The sequence below is a fragment of the Sus scrofa genome, chromosome 2 (assembly GCF_000003025.6).
Source record: "Sus scrofa isolate TJ Tabasco breed Duroc chromosome 2, Sscrofa11.1, whole genome shotgun sequence".
Lineage (NCBI taxonomy): Eukaryota > Metazoa > Chordata > Mammalia > Artiodactyla > Suidae > Sus > Sus scrofa.
Window position 1 is genome coordinate 130263936 of NC_010444.4, and position 24702 is coordinate 130288637.

Genomic DNA, 24702 nt, shown 5'->3' on the forward strand with positions numbered 1-24702 from the left:
ATCCCGACATAGACAAGGCAATGAGGCATAGAGATACTTGCCATGCTTATTTGTTATGACCAGATATATGAAAGGTTCCCTTTTTTGATGGATGAAGAAAACATTACAGTATATTACATGTCTTCAGCTGTGAAATGGGGACAATAAAACACCTACTTAGGAAAGTTACTGTGAGGATTAAATAGATAATTCACATAAAAGTTTCGGCACTGTGCCTGGCACACAGTAATCATTCAGAAAATGTTAGCTGTTATTGTTTAATCATTATCTCCATCATTACTTTTTATTTATTCCTAGTAAGTGAAATAGCTTCTTTGATTATATAATGTTAAGCTTCAGATTTTACAGCTTCATGATGGTTAGCCTGTGAGAAATATTAGTAGTTCGAATTAATTTATAAGCCATATTTTGGCTACTTGTTTGTGCTTTATATGTTGGAATTATTTCATGATGATTGAAATCTCCTTTTTAAAGATTTCACATCCTTTCATAGTGGCTTATATCATCTTTTAATTATCCTACAAATTCATGACATTTATTCCTTATTCCAAATCAAACATTTTTTGTTTTAGTGTTTGTGGAGTTAGATAACTTGTCATGATATACTTAATATACTTGTCCTTACAAACAATCTTGATTTTAAAGAATTTACTAGTTCTTCATTTAATCTATTCTCTGGAATTTGAAGGATAAACTATTTCCTAAGGTTAGGTTTTTGCCAGTATTGTAGTTTATTATTTGTTTTACGATAAACTTACCTTTTAAAACCACAGGGTTATTATTAGATAAAATTGGTTCCCAGATACTAAAACCTGGTAACTCCTGGAGTGGAAAGTTAGTATAACTTTTCATATGAATTTTATCCACTATCATTTAAATTCTTCAAACTATACACTACCAAAGGAATTATTTTGCAACTGTGTATTACTACATTGATTTCTAACAACATTGTATCAATTTACCCTCCCAACAACAGTGTATCAGAGGATCTGTCTTTCTATGCCTTTGTGAGAATTGATATCATTGCTTAAGAAAATCTTTCCCAATTTAATGGGTAAAAAAAAAAAAGTTTTTCATTGGTTTGTACTTCTTCAAGGATTAGTAGAGTTAAACATTTAAAAAATAAGTTCATTGGCTACTTGTATTATGTCTTTATAAAGTAGTTGCATATTTTATACATTTTTGCTTTTTAGTGTTTATTATTATTGATTTATAGAAGATAATTCTATAATGAAGATAATTAACTTTTTTCCTAAAAAAAAAAGAAAAAGAAAGAAAGTTAATATAATGTTTCAAAATGCCAGCTCTCACCCAGGGAATAACTGCTTTGGTCCCATAATCTGGCCAATTATTACTAGTGTCACTAGTTTACTAACAGGCAAACTGGTGCTTATTTTCTTTTAATTAGTAAATGAATCAGCTCTTTCTCATCCTATGTCCATTTTTATAATTACTGTGTAAAATCATTTTATACGGTATGACATTAAGCTTTTCCTCCTTGCTAAGTGCCATGTTGCCAGAGGTGAAGAGACAGGTATAGTTTCTAGGATCATGTGTTACAACTGTGTCATGTCTGAGCTGACCAGGACCTGGTTCAGTAAATGCCTGCAGGTGACTTCATTTGAATACCTCTCTGCGGGACCCTCAAGTTTGATGTATCTAAAACTGAACTAAAGCCTCCCTCCCCCATCTGCCTCCCCTGCCTCCCAGGAGGGGGGCTCCTATGCTTCTGTCTCAATGAGGGGTCACCCTCCAACCAAGGGGCTGTACCAGGAGTCCCTCTTCTCTCTTACTGCCCCATCCAGTCACCAAGTCCTATCCATTTCACCTCATGAACAACTCCCAGATTCACTCAATTTCCTGAAACCCCAGTGTTACTTCCTTATTGCACCCAGAGTCACATCTCCCCTGGCGTCTCTCTACTTGTCTCCCCCTGCAGCTATTGATCTTTCTAGCTCTCTGTAATCCTCTGATGAGGTTCACATACTCTGAATTGTCTTATAAAACCCATGGTGAACGAGCTTAGTAAGTGTGCCTGAGCCTCACCTCCATTCCCTCAGCCTGAAACATTCTCCTCCCTCTTCTTCTCTCTCCTTTGTAGGCCTAACTCTTTTTCAGATATGCTTCTATTTGTTTTTCTTTTTTTTTCTTTTTTTTTTTTTAAAAAAACTTCTTGGCAGTGCCTGGGGCATATGGCAGTTCCTGGGCCAGGGATGGAACCCTCCCCACGGCAGCATCCTTAGCCACAGTAGTGACAATGCTGGATCCTTAGCCCACTGCACCACCAGGGAACTCCCTGTTTTTCTTTTTAGTCTTTATTCCTAGCAATAATACCAGGTTCTTTTTTTTTTTTAATTACTCAATGAATTTTATTATGTTTATAGTTTTACAATGATCCTCACAACCCAATTTTATAGCATTTCCAGTCCAAACCCCCGCCCCCCAACCTGTCTCATTTGGAAACCATAAGTTTTCAAGGCCTGTGAGTCAGCATCTGTTCTGAAAACAAGTTCATTGAATACCAGGTTCTTTTTTCCTAACACTGACCTCTGAACACCTATATACTTTTCTCTATACATCTATACAGAAACCAATAGAAAACAGCTGGTTTTGTTTCTGTTCAGCAGATGAGACAGGAGCAGTAAATGTAAGAAATGTAGGTCATACTTATTAAATTATAAAGATCTTAATGGGCAGAGCAGGAACTGGATCTGTGTTTCATGTCCAGTGTCTGCATGGTGCCTAGGATAGAGTAGGCATTCAGTGGCCATTGACTGAATTATTGAATGAATCTCAGTTAAGCCTGAGGTGCCTCTCTCTTGAGTCAATGGAACTTCGGTTTCATCATTTATCCTCTAAGACAAATGAGGCCAGATTCCTCTGTGGGCCCTCTTCTTTCCGAAGGGAAATATACCTGGTGAGAGAATCTGGGAGCCTGTGCAGCTCTGAGTTGTTGAGGGAGATTCCTTTAATGTTGGCTGGCCATGGACGAGGAGAGCTTTTAGTGCCATAACAGTTAAGGATGGTGTGTGGCATTTTAGTCACTTACAAAATGGTGGCCATCCCGCCAACCTAAGAGGTATCTCTCTCTCCTGGACCATGAAAGCTGGTGAGCCATCTATTTAAATCCACAACTCGTTATGCACATTTCAGCCCTAGTGATGACTGGTACTGAATCATTGCTGTACTGAAAAGAATTCTGTTTGGGCCATTTTAATGCATCTCTAATTTGGATTTTTTTTTTTCCTTGTAGGTTGTTCTTCAGAAACAATGGTTATTTCTTTGAACTCATGCCTGGGCTTTATCTGTTTATTGTTATGCCACTGGATCAGGACAGCATCGTCCCTGAACCTCGAAGACCCTAATGTGTGCAGCCATTGGGAAAGGTAACAATTTTGAAAGTAGTCTGAGAAATAATCTCTCATAGAGTCCTTATCTACTATTTTTCCTCAGTCTCATATATAAAGTTAAAATTACAATGATAAGATTGTAAAATTAATTTTATGTAAAAATCGTTAGTTATATGTAATACTGAGATAGTATGATTTACCTTGGTCTTAGAGAATATGTATTGTAAAAAAAAAAAAAACAACTTGATATACTGAGTCTTAGACAGGTGCAATTGTAAGTCCAGGGAAAACATTCCTAGCTCCATTAAAATGATCTCTCTAAGGTCTTCTCCCTGCTCTCTATCAATTTGCAATAATTTGGTGGAGCTGGACTTATGCATGGGAACCGATGAGAGAGCAGTGGAACACTCTCTCATTGGCAGATGTGGAATAATGTCCCAGAGTGTTGAAATGTATGCCATAAAAGGTTGTGCAGGAGGTGGCCTGAAAGGAAGACATGATTTCTGGACAAACTGACAGGACTGCATGGAGGTAGTGTCCCCTGAGATGTCCTTAAAGACTGAATAAGACCAATGGATGACAGTAATTGGGAGGGGTTCTACCATGGAAGGCGGTTTGGAACCAGTGCCATGCAGACCTCAAAGGGCTGTGTCCACTAAGACTAGAGTCAGTACGATATAGGAGGAGGGTAAGACTGAATAGATGATATGAAAGCAGAGGATGTAGTGTTCAGGTCTGTGTGATCTGCAGTAGGAAATGGAGAGGAGGTACAAAATGATAGGTCCCTTTTAGAACACAGCCCAAACCAGCTAGTGCTATTACAGTGCAGTTAGACGCTGTTTACTCTGTTCTCCAGTGCTACTTGCATTCCTAAGAAAGTTTGTATCTTTATCTTTTTTTTTTTTTTCTGTCTTTTTAGGGCTGAGCCCACAGCATATGGAGGTTCCCAGGCTAGGAGTTGAGTCAGAGCTGCAGCTGCCAGCCTACGCCACAGCCACAGCGACACAAGATCTGAGCACATCTGCTCCCTACACCACAGCTCATGGCAACGCTGAATCTTTAACCCAATGAGTGAGGCCAGGGATTGAACCCACGTCCTCATGGATACTAGTTGGGTTCATTAACCACTGAGCCATGATGGGAACTCCATCTTTAATATTAACATTGCAGTTGCAGGGTTTTCAAACCATAAAAGTTATCAAGTACTGGAAAGTAGTATGTATTTTTAGTGACTGTAAATGATGACATCAAACTTTTGGTCTTTTTTCCTATCACTGTTGACACCATGATGAGTCCACAACAGGGTATGCATTCTAACTCCTATTGTCACCCATTAGCAGGATGCACAAAGCTCAGGGGCTTTTGGGCACTGCAGCTGTGTTATTCTGTGGGCACCCTGGTTCCTCACTCACAGTGTTAATTTTCAGTGAGGGCTCACCCTTATCGCCAGTGGCAGTGTCACAGTCAGGGTAACAAGCACATGTTTTCCTCATTGCTCAATAGAGTTAGTTATTATTATGAAACTTTGAGCTGTAGAGGAAATATGTATGTGCAATAAAGTTCTATATACTTGTGGTACTAATAACATTATATAGAATTTAAGGGGAGGGAACTTCTATTAATTATCTTTGTAATTTTCACAGAACTTCCCATAAAACATGTAGCAAAGTACGTAATACATATTACTAAAGTAATAAAAATGAATCAACGAATACATGAATGCATACATGTCAAATTTAGAAATGAGAGAATCCATTGGTGGGTGAACTTGGAGGATGATAGCTTTGGACTGGCAGGAAAAATCAAATTAGCAAAGATGCTGTGAAATAAGAATCAAGAGATTCTGGTGATCCATTAACTATAGGATATGAAAGAGGCAAAAAAGGCTGAGATTTTGAACCTGTTTTGTGCCAGAGTGGAGGTGTCATCAGACATAGGGAAAAACAAGAGGAAGACAGATGATTTGATAGGGAAGAGAAGAGTGTGGTTTTGTCCTGTTGTGTGGATGGGATCTCCTTGAAATATGGGCCTGCAAGTGTTTGGGATTGTAGACTTGGGAGCTTCTAGAATGATGAGATGTGAAGAGGTGAGCTCTCTGAGGGAAAGGCTATAAAGAGAACGGAAGCCAGGACTTCAAGTAATCCAGCCCCCACTCCAATGTACACATTTTGTCCCGATTTCTTGCTTAATATGTAACCAAACTTACCAATGCATAATTGCATTGTTTTGTTGACCATTGATAATTCCCAGTGCCCAAAACATGGCCTTGCATGTGTCATGTGCGCAGTGAATAATTTGTTCATGAGTATGTTCACCTTCTAATAGGAATGAGATGACCATGACCATCAGTGCTGGGGAATTCCCATCGTGGCGCAGTGGTTAACGAATCCGACTAGGAACCATGAGGTTGCGGGTTCGGTCCCTGGCCTTGCTCAGTGGGTTAAGGATCCGGTGTTGCCGTGAGCTGTGGTGAAGGTTGCAGATGTGGCTCAGATCCTGAGTTGTTGTGGCTCTGGCGTAGGCAGGCAGCTACAGCTCTGATTAGGCCCCTAGCCTGGGAACCTCCATATGCCATGGGAGCAGCCCAAGAAATGGCAAAAAGACAAAAAAAAATAATAATAATAGGAATGAGATGATCATGACCATCAGTAGTGGGGGTGGAGAGGGAGGAGAGACAGAGAAGGGGCACTTTAACCTCTACACCTAATATCATTCCACTGTTGCACAAGTGATTAGAGTAACCGCTAAAATACTCACTAATAGGAAGGGAAATTGAGTGTGGAAAAATAGAAAAATGATGGAGTTTTTTTTTTCTTTCTATATTTCTTCTATGAACTGCTAAGAAGAAAAATTGACAGTCATCTTACTGATAAATGTTCTATTATAAGGCTAGATGATGATTCTTTGAAGAACGTTTTTTTTAAAGTGGAATTGTTTTGGCAAGAATGAAGAAAGGGGAATAAATTAAAATGATCAAATAAAGGTGCAGGTGACAAGTTCTCCTGTATTTTCAAAAACTGAAATGAGCTTGACTTGAAACAAGGAGAGGAAGATTAGCTTCAAGGACAAAATTCCTGGTAGTGGGGCTGAGTGGTGCTCATTGTAGGCTTTTCTTATTCTAAAACCCACCTGTCACCAGTGGTTCCGAGCCATGGAATCACTTGCAGCCTTGCTTCTCAGAGTGTGGGCTGTGGAGCTACAAATGGCAGAATATCAGCTGGGAGTTTGTTGGAAATGCAGACTCTCAGGTCCCTCCCAGACCTACTAAGTAATTTATTTTCAAATCAAAGTATGCCTCATTTTAATGCTGCAGTTATGATTCTTAGGAGTTGTGCATGAAGCGAAATTAAGGAAAATGAAATCATTTGAAATATGTAGGGGATGCTTAGTATTAAAGGAATTAGGCACAGCATCCTTTCGGAAAATGAGTAACTCCGTGAATCACCTGTCTCTTCTCCCCATCCTTTTCCCCTGTGGTGTGAGTTGAAGCCTTTCCATCTACAGGGTTTCTTCTAAAGAAGGCACAAATGAAGGGAGGCCGTTCTCTGCCCCACCCCTCGGCGGTGGGACACAGGCGTGGTAGTCATTGTAGCTGCAGTCCTGAAGTGAGCAGAGATGAGAAATGATCATTATTATCATATCTGATTAAAGCAGCAAGATAATTTAGGCAGATCAAATGCAATTAACCACTTTGGAATGTGTTCAAGTGATGATGGCTTTCCCCATCCCACCCCACCCCTGTTCTTTGACCTTAAATTAAATCTTGCTGGGGTTCCTCCCCAAATAATACTTAATAGGTTAAAATCACAGTGATGATATGTTTTCAGTGTGTTTGAGAAGATTAAACAAACAAGGAGGAGATAAAGAGTTTTGCATGTTGATGCTAAAAATAATGTGGAATTGAGATCGGATTCCTTTAATACCACAGTTTGCCCCTCACTGGCTGCTTTAGAAGCTTTCACTGTTTTTTTAACACCTGATAAGGAACAGAGGTACAGGATGGTGTCTGGGGGTCTTAGTGTAAGCGCTGGCTTTAGACTGACCACTAGTATCCAGAGCGTGATGAAAATGGGAATGGACTAGAAAATCAAGACGATTCCTTCTCGTTCTGTGATTTTAAGAGCAGCTGCAGATGAACGTAGAGGTGAGGACTTTTAAAAAGGTGCCAATCAAGTTCTAACAGCCCAGGTATTGGCCAAAAGAAGCAGCGCTAAGGATGCTCAGGACCAGCACAGGCACACAGCTTCCAGGAAGCAGCCGCTTCAGAAGTGACGACAGCTTAATTGTCTAACAATAGGAAGGTATTGAGCAAGGATTTGGCAGTCATAATTTGAAGACTATTTACTAACATGGAAAAATGCTTATGATATACTCCTAAATTTAAAAATTATGTTTAAAATTATGAATATAGTGTGAGTTTAAACATATGAAAACAAAAAAGCGAAACTAAAACTAAAAATGAAGAGTTTCCAGGAACTGGAGAATGCAGCAAAATGCTGTGGGTGGTTAGGTAAGAGTTATGCGCTTTTCCCTCTCTCTCCTGAAAAATTTGTTTCCACCTTTTCTAGTGTGATTATAATGTCATTAAAAATGAAAAATAAAAAGATTGAGAGTAAAAAGAATGTGTAAAAAAAACAGAAAAAAAAAAAGAAATTTGGGTTGAAAAGGCTTAGAACCCTTCTTCCATAAACTTAAGTGGAAGCCTCAGGAGCTGATCCATGTGAAGAGTAATTTATATTCAGTTTGTTCTTCATTGAGTTTTAGGCTCTGAATAATTCTAATGAGAAGTATCAATACTGAAGAGAAATGCTTAACCATAGTGAACTGTATACATTTCTCCATTAAAGTGAGAGCACGTTATTTTTAGCATTTATGTGCTGGCCTCTCTTGAGAGCACTTTGAAGGCAGGGATTGCATAGAATTTATTCAATAAACATTTGTTGAATTGGAATCCTTTATAGAGAAGAGCTTCTTTATATCCCGAAAGCAGACAAGCATCCTGCACATGTATGCTATTGGTGAGCAGCACATGTCCAGAAGAGGATATCATGGACTTTGACATCTCCTCTTATTTAAGCAAACTTCCAGGCTAATAGAAATGAGTGAAAACCCTTTGTATGCTTGCTTGTGCTGTCAGCTCCCGCATCACATCCAATGGCGTGGTGTTTGGCCAGCATCCTAGTGGATAACCCTTTGCTCTCCAGGGCATTCGGAATTTACCACCACAGCATGGCCTGTGACATTTTATGGGAATGCCACATCAGGTCTAGTTCCAACACAGTAATTTAGTTCCGCTAAATTGGTACTGGAGAGCCTGGTAGATGACAGTTTTTCACCCAAGTGGCGTTAATCTAGAGTGGTTTCTTTTTCACTCCTATAGCTCACATGGAAAGTTGTTCTGTTTTGCTCCTGGGTAATGTAGGACCGCCTACATGGCAGTTCCACCCACAGAGGACGTTCATTTGCTTTGCTCTCCACTAGGAAGGGGATGGAGAAATAATGCAGCTGGCTTCGAGAGTCAGTTCTGTACAAGAACTGCTGGAGGAAAAAGAAGTGGCGAGAATTTGCATCAACCTAAACCTCAGGACACTTTTTTGGGTCTGAAGAAAATATGAATAGCTTCCTGTGACCTTTCATTCCAAGAACATTTAAATTTTAACAGAGGCCTCTTGCTTCAGCCAGAAGGACTTATATCAGAGATGTAGGCAATGGCATACCTGATGCTTGTTTGAAGCTGTTCTTGCAGGTATTGTCTGTTGGAGTCCAAGTAATCTTTGCAATGTATGTAGGAAATGCAGCATGCCAACTGGAAAGGAATCTGCAAGAACATTTCTGACTTCCTTGTTTTAAGATGTGCTAAAACCCAGGGAAGCGAGGTTATCAGCTGAGGATAAGCAGGGTCATCAGTTGTTCAGGGTCACATCAGGGTTATACCCTTTTTCTAATCCAGTCATTTTTTGTGTTCACAAGGACCTATTGCATCTGCCCAAGATTTGGAGAGGAGCCCTAAATTTACCTAAAAATCAAGTCATAGTGTCCCAAAGACTCAAATACACGAAGTATGAGTAGTATGATTAGTTTTTGGTTGTCTCATGATGACTGAGCAAGATCACCTGGAGAAAGAACTCCCACTGTGAAGCCAGCACTGCTCAGCTTTTCAAATCAGAAGTCTCTGCTCTGCGTCTGCCTGAGCTTTTCTGCTGACAATTTTAACCTCATTCCTTCCCTACCTTCTGTAGCTGATAGTCCTATTAATGAACTTGGGCTGTTGATCTACAGCAAGTGAGTCCATGATTGTGGCCCATTTTTTCTTGTGGTTAGTGTGGCCTAAAGATTTTAGTGGAAATCTTTAAGTGACAGTATAAGAAAATAAAAGCAGTTGTTTTGAAAAGAGGAGTCTCCAGATTTTCCTGTGGGCAAGAAATCCAGGCCTTGAGCATATAATAGACCACTTTGAAATGAAGAGGTATGGGATTGAACATTGAATGTTCTTTCTGTTTCATGGATGTTTTTCATCCTCATTCTTAGGCCCATAGGATCACGAGCTTTACACTAAGAAGAAGCTGTTAGGGAAAATATATGGGAAAACAGACTGTTTTAAGTAGCAGCAGGTTGTTTGTGTGATTATGTCAGGCTAATTGTCTTAGCCATATGGTTAGATTGGGTTTAAAGGTTTCTTTGTAGCTTTTATGTGGAGATTGTATATATTCTTCCATTGCCTGAGAAGTAGGGCGGGCACATGAAAGAAAATAGAATATTCTAAGTTCTAACCAGAGAAATACACTGTTTCTGATTTTCCAGAGTCTGTAACAACATATAGTCAAGTTGTCTCTTTGCTGATAACCCTTATTATTTGCATGAGGCCTGGCTTGAAAATTTTGTGTGAAAGGTCTTGATATCCCTGGACCCTAGCGGAGAGGATGGAATTAAATACAGGAAAATATGTGGTGATATGTTTTTAAATTTAGGAGGATCAGAGTTCCTGGTGAATAATAAATGAGATTTGGGGGGCACTTATGGCATGAACTCTTGTCTTTTATTACTTTTTTCATTTTTGACCCCCTCCCCATGGCATATGGCGTTCCTGGGCCAGGGATCAGATCGGAGCCACTGTTGTAAACTAAGCCACAGATGTGGCAACGCCTGATCCTTAACCCACTATGTCAGGCCAGGGATCGAACCTGCATCCCAGGCTAAAGAGATGCTGCCAATCCAGTTGTGCCATAGGGAGGACTCCTGTCTTTTAAATGTATTATAATATTGGATCTTTTAGGGTTCTAGTTCAAAGAGAAACCTGTAGAAACATGGCGATTCTCTGTTAAAAGTCAGTGTGGAGTTGAAGGGGGAGATAATATAGCCTGTGATTGTGTTTTGTACAAGATTTATCAGTAATGTAAGAAAGAGAAATACTGATTCCTCTCTCTCCTCTTCTTTTCAGCTACTCTGTGACTGTGCAAGAGTCATACCCACATCCCTTTGATCAAATTTACTACACCAGCTGCACTGACATTCTGAACTGGTTTAAATGCACGCGGCACAGGTAACGCAGCCTCAGATGTATTTATGAATTTGGCTAACTGGGAAGGAGTCTGAGACTATGAGGTATTAAACACTTGAGAAGGTGCTTCCTTTCATCTAGTGAGTAGATATTGAGTGCTTGCTATTGTCATAGACTTGTTCCAAATTCCAGGATTACGGAAGAAAAAAAAAAAGGCCTGTGTCCTTCAGGAACTTACACAGAAAATGTCTACTGACTACCATTATTTGATTAGCAAGAATTCCCCCGGCTGATGGGCATAACTGGGGGAGACACTCTTAAATATGGATATCACCAGAGATCAAGAAACTCACATCCTAGCATATGTTTCTGCCCGAACCCCTAACTCGGTTTAGGCTAACTGAAATTTGCCCTCAACTTAAGCAAAATAAGTGACTTTTTTTTTTTCTAGAAATATGAAAACAGAAACTAAAAACATCATATTAAATGATAATGTTAATATGGAAGGAAACTGTGGTACCTTGAATTCATTAGTGAAATACTTGTAGGTGTCTGGGTCACAGGTGGAGTGTGGCATCAGCTGATTAATGCTGCACTAAATGATGTCATGCTCATTGTCATTTCTTCAGACAAGTTTTCCTTGACCGCTCTGTCTTAAACCAGCTTTCCCTTCCTGTCACAATCTATTCCCTTACTTGAGCTTTATTTTTTTTTCATAGAATTTAATTGCTATCGGCTAATGTGTGTCTTAAATTCTGCAGGTCTTCCTGAGTAGAACGTAAATTTCCTTGAGGGCAAGAGCTTTATGTTCTTTCATCCCTGTGAGCTCTTTCCCCAGACCCTAGAATAGTGTCTGGAATATAGTAAGTGCTCAATAAACAAGTGCAATAGAAATAAATCAGTAAGTGAAGGAAGCTTGAGTTAAATGTAAGGGACTTGGTCTACTAGCATTCTATTTTATACTGGAGTCAGATTGCTCTCTCATATATTTTTAAAGAATTTCCTGAATTCTTCTCCTCAAACTTACATAAATAAATGATGGATGATTAGATAGGTATCATATATGGAATTAATCAATACCGTATGAGATATCTCAAGATAAGTGATAAAACTTGTGATTCCTCAAAAGAAAGTGTAGTTTGACTTAAACGGGCAATTGATATATTCTTAGAAAATCGGTGAGTCAGCATAATATTGGTCAAAACGTATATCCCGTATTTCTTCTTAATTATTTTGGAAGACTTTGCTTCTTATACTTTTATTATGTGTACTAGCTTTTTGCATTAAAATAGAAATGCTTGATCTAATCAAATTGCAGGTCAAAAGAAGTAACAATGTGATTTTTCCCTCCATATAGAATCAGTTATCGGACAGCCTATCGGCATGGAGAAAAAACTATGTATAGGCGCAAGTCCCAGTGTTGTCCTGGATTTTATGAGAGCAGGGAAATGTGTGTCCGTAAGTAAGAATTGCATTGCTTGGAGGTTCATTTATTTTTCCCAGTGTCAGTTTGCATCTGTTAATGGCAGCCCAGTTGGAGGCCTGCAGAGATGGGGCATCCTGCTTGGATCAGTCCCTTTCATTCACTGCCACTTGCTTGGCCTGTGTAAGGAGGGAAGCATTAACTCTGTCCCTCTGTCCCTTCAAAAATCTCCCGATGAATGTCACTTGAGGAGAAAGCAGATGTTATAGCAAGATGATTCAAGGTCAGATGCTGCAGTGTTGGTTACAATCCTTTAATAAATGTCTATTTGGAATTGGTCATTAGACTTAGGCCACAGAAGAGAACAGAGATATAACCTTCCTGCAGCCACTGACCGGAGTCCCAAGTCAACTTCTCAGAGGCCAGCATGTTTGGTACACAGAATGATAGACTTATTAGAAGTAGAAGGAACTTCCACAATGAGAAATGACTAAGTCTGGGTGACAGAGTAGACCCTTTAAAAATTTTTTTTTAAATTGAAGTATAGTTGATTTGCAATGTTGTGTTAATTTCTCCTGTACAGCAAAGTGATTCAGATATGTATATAGATATGTGTGTGTGTGTGTGTGTATGTACATTTTTTTAAAAAAATATTCTTTTCCATTATGTTTTACCACAGGATATTGAGTATAGTTCCCTATGCCATGCAATAGGACCTTGTTGTTTATCCGTTCTGTATGTAATACTGTGGATCTGCCAACCCCAAACTCCCACCCCACCCCTCCCCCACTCTTGTCCCCCTTGGCAGCTACACCTGTTCTCTATGTCTGTGCATCTATTTCTTTTTCATAGATAGGTTCATTTATGTTATATTTTAGGTTCCACATATAAGTGATAGCATATGTTATTTGTCTTTATCTGACTTCGCTTAGTATGATAATCTCTACATGTTGCTGCAAGTTACATTATTTCATTCTTTTTCTTGTTTTTTCAGGGCCGCACCTGTGGCAAATGGAAGTTCTCAGGCTAGAGGTCGAATTGGAGCTGCAGCTGCTGGCCAATGTTACAGTCACAGATCCGAGCCAATGCTGGATTCTTAACCCACTAAGCACGGCCAGGGATTGAACCGCATCCTTACAGATACTAGCCGGGTTCTTAACCCACTAGGCCACAATGGGAATGTCTTCATTCTTTTTGATGGCTGAGTAATATTCATATATATGTGTGTGTTTGTGTGTATATATATATACACCGCATCTTCTTTATCCATTTATCTGTCAGTGGACACTTAGATTGTTTCCATGTCTTGGCTATTGTGAATAGTGCTGCATTGAACATTATGGTGCATACATCTTTTTGAATTATGGTTTTCTCTGGGTGTATGCCTAGGAGTGGGTTTGCTGGATCATATGGCAACTCTATTTTTAGCTTTTTGAAGACCCTTCATACTACACAAACTTACATGCCACCAACAGTGCAGGGGGGTTCTCTTTTCTCCACACCCTCTCCAGCATTTGTTATTTATAGACTTTTTTTTTTTTTTTTTTTGGTCTTTCTGTCTTTTCTAGGCCCGCACGCGTGGCATATGGAGATTCCCAGGCTAGGGGTCAAATCGGAGCTGTAGCCACCAGCCTACACCAGAGCCACAGCAACACCAGATTCAAGCCACATCTGTGACCTACACTACAGCTCATGGCAACGCCGGATCCTTAACCCACCGAGCGAGGCCAGGGATCAAACCTGCAGCCTCATGTTTCCTAGTTAGATCCGTTAACCACTGAGCCACGATGGGAACTCCTATTTGTAGACTTTTTAATTGTGGCCATTCTGACTGTGTGTGAGGTGGTACCTCATTGTAGTTTTGATTTGCATTTTTCTAGTAATTAGTGATGTTGAGCATCTTTTCATGTGCCTGTTGACCATCGCTATGTCTTCAAAGTAGACTTCTTTTCATTGTCATTTCTATCTTCCCTCCCCATCTCACCAATTAATTTTGAGATGTCTTGAGAGAAATTTGGCATTTTATGATACACTTTAGGAAATCCTAGAATATCATGTGGGATACAGTTTTCAATTGGGCTTTCTTACTAGTGTGTTTAGGACATTTAAAAGAGAGATTTCTTCTGATTTATTGAACATTTTGGCTCAACACAAAGCTAGAGGGACATCTTTGCTTTTTGAGCTGAGACACTGGTGTTGAGTAGCACAGAGAGAGACAAAGTTCTGCTCTAACCTGGAGGCAGTAGGAATGATTGGACACATCTGGACTTAAGACTCGTAGAGCTGCGTGTAGCACTGCCTAGGCCACCACTCAGCTGAGGAGCCTTGGGTAAGCCATTTATAACTGAGACTAATTTGTTCTTGAGTAGAGAGGGGGCTTGGATCAGTGTATGTGTCATCTTCCTTCCAACCCCTGGAATCTATTCTTTACATAGAATAGACAAGGGTGATTTTTCAAATTTGATTCAAAGCCAAGGCTATCTATAATACTAAATGTTTGGTGAAGAGATATTGGAAAATATAACCTGGGAAAAAGAAAGAAAATGAAAATATATTGTGAAGATCTTTCCTGGTCAGTAAATGCACTTCCATAATAGTTTACAAATGTCAGTATGTGATTACATTATAGATGTTTATTTAGCCACTCTCAACTATTGGATATTTACCTGATTTCCAAGTTTGAACTATTATGGACTGCCTTAGAAGACATCATTGTGGTTAAATCCTTTTCTTTCTTTTTTAAAAAATTTATTTTTCTTATTATAGATGATTTACAATGTTGGACCTATTTCTACTATACAGCAGAGTTACTCAGTCAAACATATATATAAATTCCCTTTCTTATGTTGTCTTCCATCATGGGCAATCTCAAGAGACTGGGTATAGTTCTCTGTGCTACAGAGTAGGACCTCATTGCTTATCCATTCTAAATTTAATAGTTTGCATCTACTATCCCCAAACTTGCATCCATCCCACCCTCTCCCACATCCCACTTGGCAACCACAAATCTTTTTTCTATGTCTGTGAGTCTGTTTCTGTTTTGTAAAGAGATTTATCTGTGCCATATTTTAGGTTCCACATATAAGTGATATCATAGGGTATTTGTTTTTCTCTTTTTGACTTCTCTTAGTATGAGAATGTCTAGTTTCATCCATGTTGCTGCAAATGGCATTATTTCTTCTTTTTTTATGGCCGAATAGTATTCCATTGTATAGATGTACCATATCTTCTTAATCTATTCATCTGTTGAAGGACAGTTAGGTTGTTTCCATGTCTTGGCTATTGTGAATTGTGCTGCTGTGAAATATGGGTGCCTGTATCTTTTTGAATTGTAGTTTTGTCTGGATATGTGTCCAGGAGTGGGATTGCTGGAATCATATGGTAGTTTTATGTTCAGTTTTCTTAGGAACCTCTATACTGTTCTCCCTAGTGGTTATATAAGTTTGCATTCCCACCAACAGTGTAGGAGAGTTCCCTTTTCCCCACACCCTCTTCAGCATTTGTTATTTGTAGACTTACTTTTTCTTTTATTATTGCTATTAATGTATAATTGATTTACAGTGTCATTTGGATTAAATCTTTGTTCATATCTATAATTAATAGGTGGAAATAAATTCCTAGAAGTAGATTTTCTGGGTCAGAGGCATAACATATTTTTTAACATGTTTGGTGTGTTTTCAGTTTATACCCTCACCAGCAATATAGAATGTCTTTTTTTTTGCTTATACCCTGTGCCCATTTTCCCTTGCTATTTTTCCTAATTTGCAAATGTTTGATTATAATGATATTGAACAAGAAAAATTACATGTTTATAATTAAACACCTTAGAGAATAATCATGAGCTGATCTCTGTGACCTAGGCTGATGGGAAATTTTAAAGGAAAGCCCTGAATACACACAGGGTGGAGAGGAGAAAGGCCTGGCTGGTTGGGCTGGACACTTTAGAGGCTTCAGTGTGACATTATCTTGGTGCCCTAGCCAGGGTTCAAACTCACACACACTTAAAAACTTAAAACACAGTTGTCTCAGCACACTAAGAAAATAGTTCTGTCTTCTAGGATTCACTTCTGTTAACTCAGGTCATAGGAATCATATATAAAGCCGGATGCTCATTGATTAAGTTGCTCAGAACCTAGAGAGGTGCTTATGCAGTTTTTTGGCCATACCTTCTCTCCTTGGAGGTCCAGCATGTGGGAAGCTAGATTTTATTAGCAGCTGATGTAGGGAGTGTGGATCTGAGCAAGGTCAGTGAGAGAATTTCAGTGCATTGTGGTTTCAGTTCCACAGCACAGCACCTCTTTCATTTTATTCAATAGTGCAGGCTGTCTCAGCAAGCAAGGCAATCCCACAGCGCTGTCATACTTGGTAAAAATCCTTATGTCATATCATGGTATAGAGAAGTTTTCCTTGATCTCACACCAGACACATTTCAAGATGTCCTTCTCACTGCTTGGATGGACATTTCTAAGCATTTGCCTCTCAAATTCTCCTTTTCTGAGCCTTCTTGGATGACCAACTACCCCTGGAGACTGAAACATTTTTCCTTTAGATGTATTAATTTATTTGCTCAGCTTACTGTCTAGTCTCAGAGGCCCGGATCTCTTTAAGGGTATTTTGCATCTCTCCCTCTGATGTCTAGATTTCATAGCTTAACCCTAGAGGACAATCAAGCTTCCCTTACCTCCTGGTTCGTGGGGATGCCTCCGGTAAATCTTCTGTGCTCTCAAGCTGGCTCTAGTGAGGCACCCTTGTGGATAGAGAAGGAAGAGGGAACACATAATTCTTGGTCTGCTTTCATAATCTTTTTTCAACTAGGTTTTGCTGCCAGGCACCTAGCTTAGTCACCATTTTTAACTGTTTCTAGCAAGTTTTCAAAGAAATTGAAACATTGGAATTGGTTATAATTTTAGTTTAATTTTTGGTAGTCAGTGTACCTAGAAGCAAAGAAAAGGAGGTTTCATGTAACTACCTGTATTAGAAAAATAGGTAGCTGGAGAGCAAGTCAAACTTACTAATAAGGTGGAATCTTAAATTCTCTTAAAAGTGTTTTTTGTTTTGTTTTGTTTTTTGGTTTCTTTGTTTATTTTTTCTTTTTAGGGCTGTACCCACAGCAGTACAGTTCCCAGGCTAGGGGTCGAATCAGAGCTACCGCTGCTGGCCACAGCCACAGCAACGCGGGATCCGAGCTGCGTCTGCAACCTACACCACAGCTCACAGCAACGCCGGATCGTTAACCCACTGAGCAAGGCCAGGGATTGAACCCCATCCTCATGGATCCTAGTCGAGTTTGTTAATCGCTGAGCCATGACAGGAACTCCAGATGTTCTAATGTATTTGTAAAATTTTAACTTTAAAATGATAGTTCTAATCAACTATTTCACTACACATTTAAAAATGAAATTAGAAGACTGAATCTTAGTGTAATAGACCACATTCTTTTAAATATTATAATTACCTTCTCAAAATGAAAATTTTAAACACTATAGATTTTGATTCTCTTATGTATTTCTATATTAAATTCAAAATTTTGGAGTTCCTGTTGTGGCTCAGTGGGTTAAGAACCCAACATAGTGTCCATGAAGATGTGGATTTGACCCCTGGCCTTGCTCAGTGGGTTAAAGATCCAGCGTTGTCACAAGCTCTCACATAGGTCGCAGATGCGGTTTGGATTCCGTGTTGCTGTGGCATAGGCCTGTAGCTGCATCTCCCATTCAACCCCTGACCTGGGAACTTCCATGTGCCATGGGCGTGGCCATAAAAAGAAAAAAAAATATTCGCAATGCTGACAGATAGTTACCCCCTAAGCAAATGATTATATCAGTTCATGTTTTTCGGTTTATTTTAAACTATTTTGATGATCTCTTTTCAGTTTGCTAAAATTATTTAGTCAGTTAATTATAATAAAGAATACATAACATTAAATTTGCCAGCTTAATCATTTTTAAGTGTACAGTTCAGCAGTGTTGAGTGTATTCACACTGTTGCAACAGATCCCTAGAGCTTGTCATTCTTGAGCACTGAGATTCTATACCCATTAAAACCCAATTTCATACCCCCTACCTCCAGCTCTTGGAGACCACATTTTTACTTCTACTTTCTACTTCTGGAATTTTGACTCCTTCACATACTTCCTATGAATGGAATCATATAGCCTCTGTCCTTTGATGATGGTTTTATTTCACTCAGTGTGACGTCCTTGAGCTTCGGCTATGTTGTAGCCTGTGACAAGGTTTCCTGTTTGTTTTAAGACTACCTAATATTCCTTCGTATTGTTTTCTGAAAATTTTTAAATACCAGAGAACATGTTACCTGATTAACTGCCTTGACTGAACATTCCGAGGCCTTTGTCTGTTCTAGATGTTATATCCTGTATTCCTTAGATCTAAGACCTATGATTTACAAGCCAGGCCATGTGATAGTCCTAGTTTCAAGTTGATTTCATCCCTCGACCCAGTTAGCTATACCAAGTGATTCACTTTTGTGTATTTTTAGTCATTAAGGTATATACATGTATTTTTGGCTTAACTTTAACTACCATGGTTATTGCTACAGTTATGTATCCATATAGTTCTTATCTTTTATGACTGCACGTCTCTTGCAGTATTGGTATCTGGTTGCAAATCTCATGGCTGTGTTTGAATGTGAAATTATAACCCTAAGGTCATCTTGTCCATCCTCTTCCATCTTGCCTTGGTGCTGGTCCCATGTATAGTCTGAAGTCCCAAGTGGCAGTTGTATGGACTTAATTTCTTACACAAGATCAGCAAGCCCCAGACACTTCCCATTTTCCATCTTTTCAACCCCACACCGCAAGATTTCGTATAGTTCTCTAGTTTAGAATTTTGATTTTGTTCCTAAAATGAAGGGATACATAACACAAATTAGCTTAAATGTAGTGTATTTGAAGATTATCTGTTAACATGTATTTTCATCCTTACTGTTTTGCCTACCTCATTTAAATTTCCTTCCTTCCTTCCTCCATTCCTTCCTTCCTTCCCTCCTTTCTTCCTGCCTACCTACTTACCTGTTCTAATACTGAACACTTAAATGATACACACTGCAGCCCCTAAACTATTTTGTGTCTCTTTTCACATGTGAACGATTCCTAAGACAAATGTAGTGGGATTTCTGGGACAAAGAATATACATATAGTATCAAAGTTTGGCTGTGAGATCAAAGTTGATTTCCTTCTCACCTGAATCCAGAGGTTGGTAAACCAATAGGGAACGCAGGCAATTTCCACCTTTCTTCTCTACCATCTCTAGAGTGCAGCCTTCATTTCCATGCCATTATTGATCTCCCCAGATCAGTCTAGAACCCAAGCAATGAATGGAAGAGGCAGGAGAAAGAGGCATATGCCAATGCCAGCTGTTTCCTGAGGGGAGTTCCTAGTTGTGATCACATTCCATTTCTACTTTGGCTAGAACTTAGTCACATGACCTTGCTAAGCTACAAGGGCATCTTTGTTCTGTGTGGTCAGGGGCCCAGGAAAAATATATTTCTGTAGGAAGGGAATAATGGATATTGGGAGACAGGTGCAATCTAGGCTACATTTTAAGACTTTTTGATACAAACTGCCAAATTGCTGTCCACACAGATTGTAACCATGTGTATGTCCACAAGGAGTATATGAGGGTGCCCTCTTCCCCATATCCTCACTAGCATTAGGTAATAGTATTGCTTTAAGCTGTTGGGTGACAAAATTGATCTCATGCTTTCATTTGTACTTCCTCAGTTATTAGTGATGCTCTTAAGAAATACGTATTTGTTAGCCACTTGTATTTTGGTTTCAAGGGGGATAAAGTGAAACTGTCTTGTTTTTTGAAGCGCCACAGAAATGCTGGTTAGAAACAACAGGTGGCAGTAGAGAGAGAAATGGGATGATTTCCGGGCTAGTAAAGGAGACAGTTTGAGACGGACTTGAACAGCAAATGTCAGGAGTCAAACCAGCAGAAAGCCCAGGCCCTTCAGAGCCCCTTACCCTCATCACCGTCACTGGGATCCATTCTCTCCTCCAAAGTCCACAGGCCCCTCTCCCCCATGGCCTCGACTGACTGCAGCTTGATTGGTTTGGAGCCAGGGCAGCCCCTTGTCTTCTCCCCACCCCTGCACCGGGAGCACTGAGGAGAGAGGCATGATCCCTACCACTGCCCTGTGGGGGGTGGTGGGTGGAGCGGGGAGAGCTCTAGGTGGCCCTGGACAGTGACGTGAATTTGCTGGTCCATGGAAAGAAGATAAGACCCAGACTTGTGATCTTTGCAGTCCTGTACTTGAGGATTTGAGGCTGCCCTTGGCATCTAACCATTATTTACAGCATTAGAACTTTAGGACGATGTGTTTGGAGGCACACACAATTGATTTCCAAACACATCTTTCGAACCTGCTCTTTTAGCAAGTGGGAATTGCCTGTAAAGTTGGTTTCATGGGACTAGGAAAAGCTCACAGGACAAATGCTTCAGAGTGGGAAGCTGCCAACTTTCCCTCCATGGGAAGGCTTGGCTAATGCTGCAATGTGGCTAGCAATACACTCTTCCTCCGATGTCCTTGACCGATGGCAGCGAAAGCAGATCACTGGAAGCAGAACCATGAATGGACAAGGGCATGGCCTGGGGTCCCTTCTCCAGGGCAGCTCCCATCCTTTTCCCCAGATGCCCATATTCTCCTGCTGGATACTGCTACAGAGAAAGGGACTGTTCTGATGAATGTTTCCTGGGTGGTGGGCTTGACTCTGTTACCCTATTTTTGTTAAATGGTGGAGGTCAAATGCTAAGTTCAAATGAAAGCTGTAATGGGTGCATTGTGGGCAGTGTGGCTTGCATGGAAGACATGGGAAGAGGTTGGGGGTTGGGTCACTTCTCTGTTGCCTTGTAGGGCAGTTCTAGCAGTAGAGGATCGGTTCCCATGGATATGCCCTGGCTGTCTTTGGCACTCATTAAGAGAACTTTGGAACCGTAAATAAGAAGGCTTCACTCCCACACACTGGACTGTATATGATTTCCTGTGCTTAGCAGAGACGAGTGTGACAATCAATTACCATAGCACTGAATGAATATTCACAGCTGATTTTTAACTTGGCCAATTTTGTGAAAAACTGAACTGGCTGGAAGCAAATAAGGAGGTAGAACTATGGGCAGTGTTTGTATAAAAAATAATTCCTGCAGATGAACTTTACTCTTATTTAAATGTCATGCTTTAGTAGGCAATGGACTTTAAACCCAAATTTTGGGTTAAGGGCTTAAAGACATCTGCTGCTCACTTACCCAGGACTATTTTCCTTCCAGGAGACAGATATGCCACATAGGTAGAATTTTAGGAGGCTCAGCTCAGCTATTTGCCACATAACTTATACATTTCCCCCATCTCTTCATTTTATATTGGAATATTATGTTATATTAGACTGGAATTAACAAAAAGCTTCTCTTTGGGGAGAGAAGGTAACATCTCTTAGAAGCAACTACCCAGAACACTGTGTTTAGAAGGATTCTGAGGCCATGTTTGTGCTAAGAGAGAGGACAGGGTGACTCTTAATGACTTCTGTCATGGTCATTGGGTGGTCTGAGTCCCCCACATTTGTCATCCTTGAATTAGACTCTGTCCGGCATCCTGTGACATTCTGGACCACTTGAGTTATGGAGTTAGCAATTGAGGTTCCCGAATCATGCACCTGGCCATAGGCTCTTCTTATACCTAGCTTCCCGATTTCACTAGGCTGTTATATGTACTATTCCTGCTACTGTCTCCAAGAAGAATGTTTCCTCTTTGTGAGCTGGAGTATTTATTTAGCAAGCTGATGCAGGATAATATTGTCAGCAATTTTGTTTAGGAAAGAAGTTAAGAAGGTTTTCAATAGCCATATATGGCCTCAGTGTCAGCCCTTAGCAGGGTCTGATGAGGGGGACTTCACGCTTGGGGAACTGGCCAAATGTGCAAGACTTTTGAGAAGAGGGCCCTGCAGGTACTTGTTTCCCCACCTGGAGAAGATGGAAGGTCACATTTAATTCTTTATCCAGGTTTCATGTCACTTTGGTCTTTGCCGCTAAAGAGTTTTGGGCTCAGATTTTTTGGAATGAGAAGAGCTGAAGTGCAGGGCAGGAAGCTCTGTGTGGGGCTATGATGATTCACCCCTTTGGCAGAGGGCTGTTTTGGGGTGAGCTGGGCTTCTCTGGGGGATTGGAGGAGCATGATGAGAAGTACCTCTCTGAAGCCGAAGGCAGAGCCTTCTGCTCTGGATTTGTTTGACTCTCACACTCACAGACTTGTTTAATAATAAAATCATGATCTTGTCAGATATCTCCAAACAACCTTAGTGTGTAGACTCTTTTAAGCAGAGCCCTTTGAGTCCGGATAAAAGTGAGACAACCGTGTTAGGCCAGCCAGAGAGACCCTGAACCGACAGCAAAATCAGATGGTATGTTTCCAAGTGCACCTACCCAAGAGGCCCTTTCTGCCTCTGGCAGTGGATTTTTTTCATGTTTCCATAGAGACCTTGTATTCTGTTGCCATGGAGCCCGACTTGGTTCAGAGGAATGTACCAGCAAATACTGGGCAGGATTCTTTGTCCACATACTGCACCAGCAGAAATTCCAATTTTCCCACACATCTCTTGGAACCTAACTTATGTTTTCCAGTTTTGGTCATTCATTGGTGCTTGCTAGTAGTGAAGATTGGAAATCTGATCAACAATGCAAGGAACCTGTTTTTGCTTAATTGGTTATAAATGCTTGCTCACTACTTAGGACTTTATAGATAGAACCCATGAATTGAATAATGATAATAAAACAACTATGAATTTAAGGTAGCCTCCATCTGAACAGATGGAAATCTTGTCTGCTGCCTATTTTTTGCTTGAGAAAGCCGACTTTAGAGTCCCATGGAGACAGGGCCGAAGGGAAACAATGGAAAGCTTTACCTTATTTCTAGAAAATGAGTTCCTGCAATTTCAGTCTTTAGAGGACACGTAGAATTTTTACAGTCCTAATAATTTATGCAGTCCCCTTTACAGAGAAAGATAATAGCTAATATAAAAGCTCAGAACTGAGAAGCAACTTTTTATTGCACTATGGTTCACATTTTTTTTAGAGAAAACTAGTTTAAAAATAGTAGAAAGATGCATTTTGATCTAAGTGACCAATCCCAAGACATTGACATGACCAGGTGATGACAGAACTTGCAGTTTTCAGCCTGAGATAGTGGCTATCAGCTCTTGTACAGATAATCCAGTGGTAAACCAGTACATCCCTCCAGCCATGCACATAGATGCTAAAGAAGAAGGAGACGGATTCAGGCAATGCTGCTTAGACACTGTTCTTTCCTTAAGCTGTAGTAATATCCAAAGTTCAGATGTGGTTTTTTCTTTTTCTTTTTAGATCTGCACCCACAGCATATGGAGGTTCCCAGGCTAGGGGTCAAAATGGAGCTACAGCTGCCAGCCTACACCACAGACACAGCAAGGCCAGATCTGAGCCGCATCTGCGACTTAGATCACAGCTAACGGCAGCACCGGATCCCTAACCCACTGAGTGAGGCCAGGGATCGAATCCACAACCTCATGTTTTCTAGTCAGATACATGTCCACTGTGCCGCATGGAACTCCAGATGTAGTTTTTTCTTGATGGATAATTCTTAAAACGATTTAAAGAAATCAGCTAGAGTTCCAAGAGACCCACCAGTAGAAAAGCAGACTTCTTAGTTAGGTCACAGGGCATGAGGGCAGCATGATCCAAAGGGGGATCTCCTTGCCCAGCTGAGTACATTAGAAGGGCAAAGGCAAGTCTAGATGTGGCACAGACACTGAGGTTTAAGCGTTCACAACAACTGAGTTAATTTATTGAACCTAGTCTTTAATTGAGGGACAGAAAAAGAAATGGGCTACCTCAAATGAAAATCCATCTGTCGATCCAGGGGGGAGAATGGGTTTCCAGAAACTTGGTCCCTGGACATTATGAGTTGCTTTCCCGTAGTGTAAGATACTCAGTGATCTTCTTGCAGAATTCATTGTTGCAGTAATGCAGTAAAATTGGCACATGCCTTATGTGAGATCCTCTTTTTTTTTTTTTTTTTTTTTGTCTTTTTGCCATTTCTTGGGCCGCTCCCACGGCATATGGAGGTTCCCAAGCTAGGGGTCTAATTGGAGCTGTAGCCGCCGACCTACGCCAGAGCCACAGCAACGCAGGATCCAAGCCGTGTCTGCAACCTACACCACAGCTCACAGCAATGCCGGATCCTTAACCCACTGAGCAAGGCCAGGGATTGAACCCGCAACTTCATGGTTTCTAGTCGGATTAGTTAACCACTGAGCCACAACGGGAACTCCTGTGAGATCCTCTTTTTAAAAAATGTACATTAGTCTGTTGAAGTCTTGGGAATACTTGGAGTAAAGGCATGTCTCAAATTTATTTGACCATGAAATTCCCTTCCCCCTATCCCCTACC

General features: G+C 40.3%; 1 protein-coding gene across 1 annotated transcript in view; it reads left to right on the forward strand.

Moving 5' to 3' along the window:
- MEGF10 (multiple EGF like domains 10) overlaps positions 1–24702 on the forward strand; it is a 177739-nt gene that overhangs the window by 37714 nt on the left and 115323 nt on the right. The window contains 3 exon segments of the mRNA XM_021084704.1: positions 3254–3386; positions 10789–10890; positions 12206–12306. Coding sequence (XP_020940363.1) covers positions 3254–3386; positions 10789–10890; positions 12206–12306 — 336 coding nt within the window.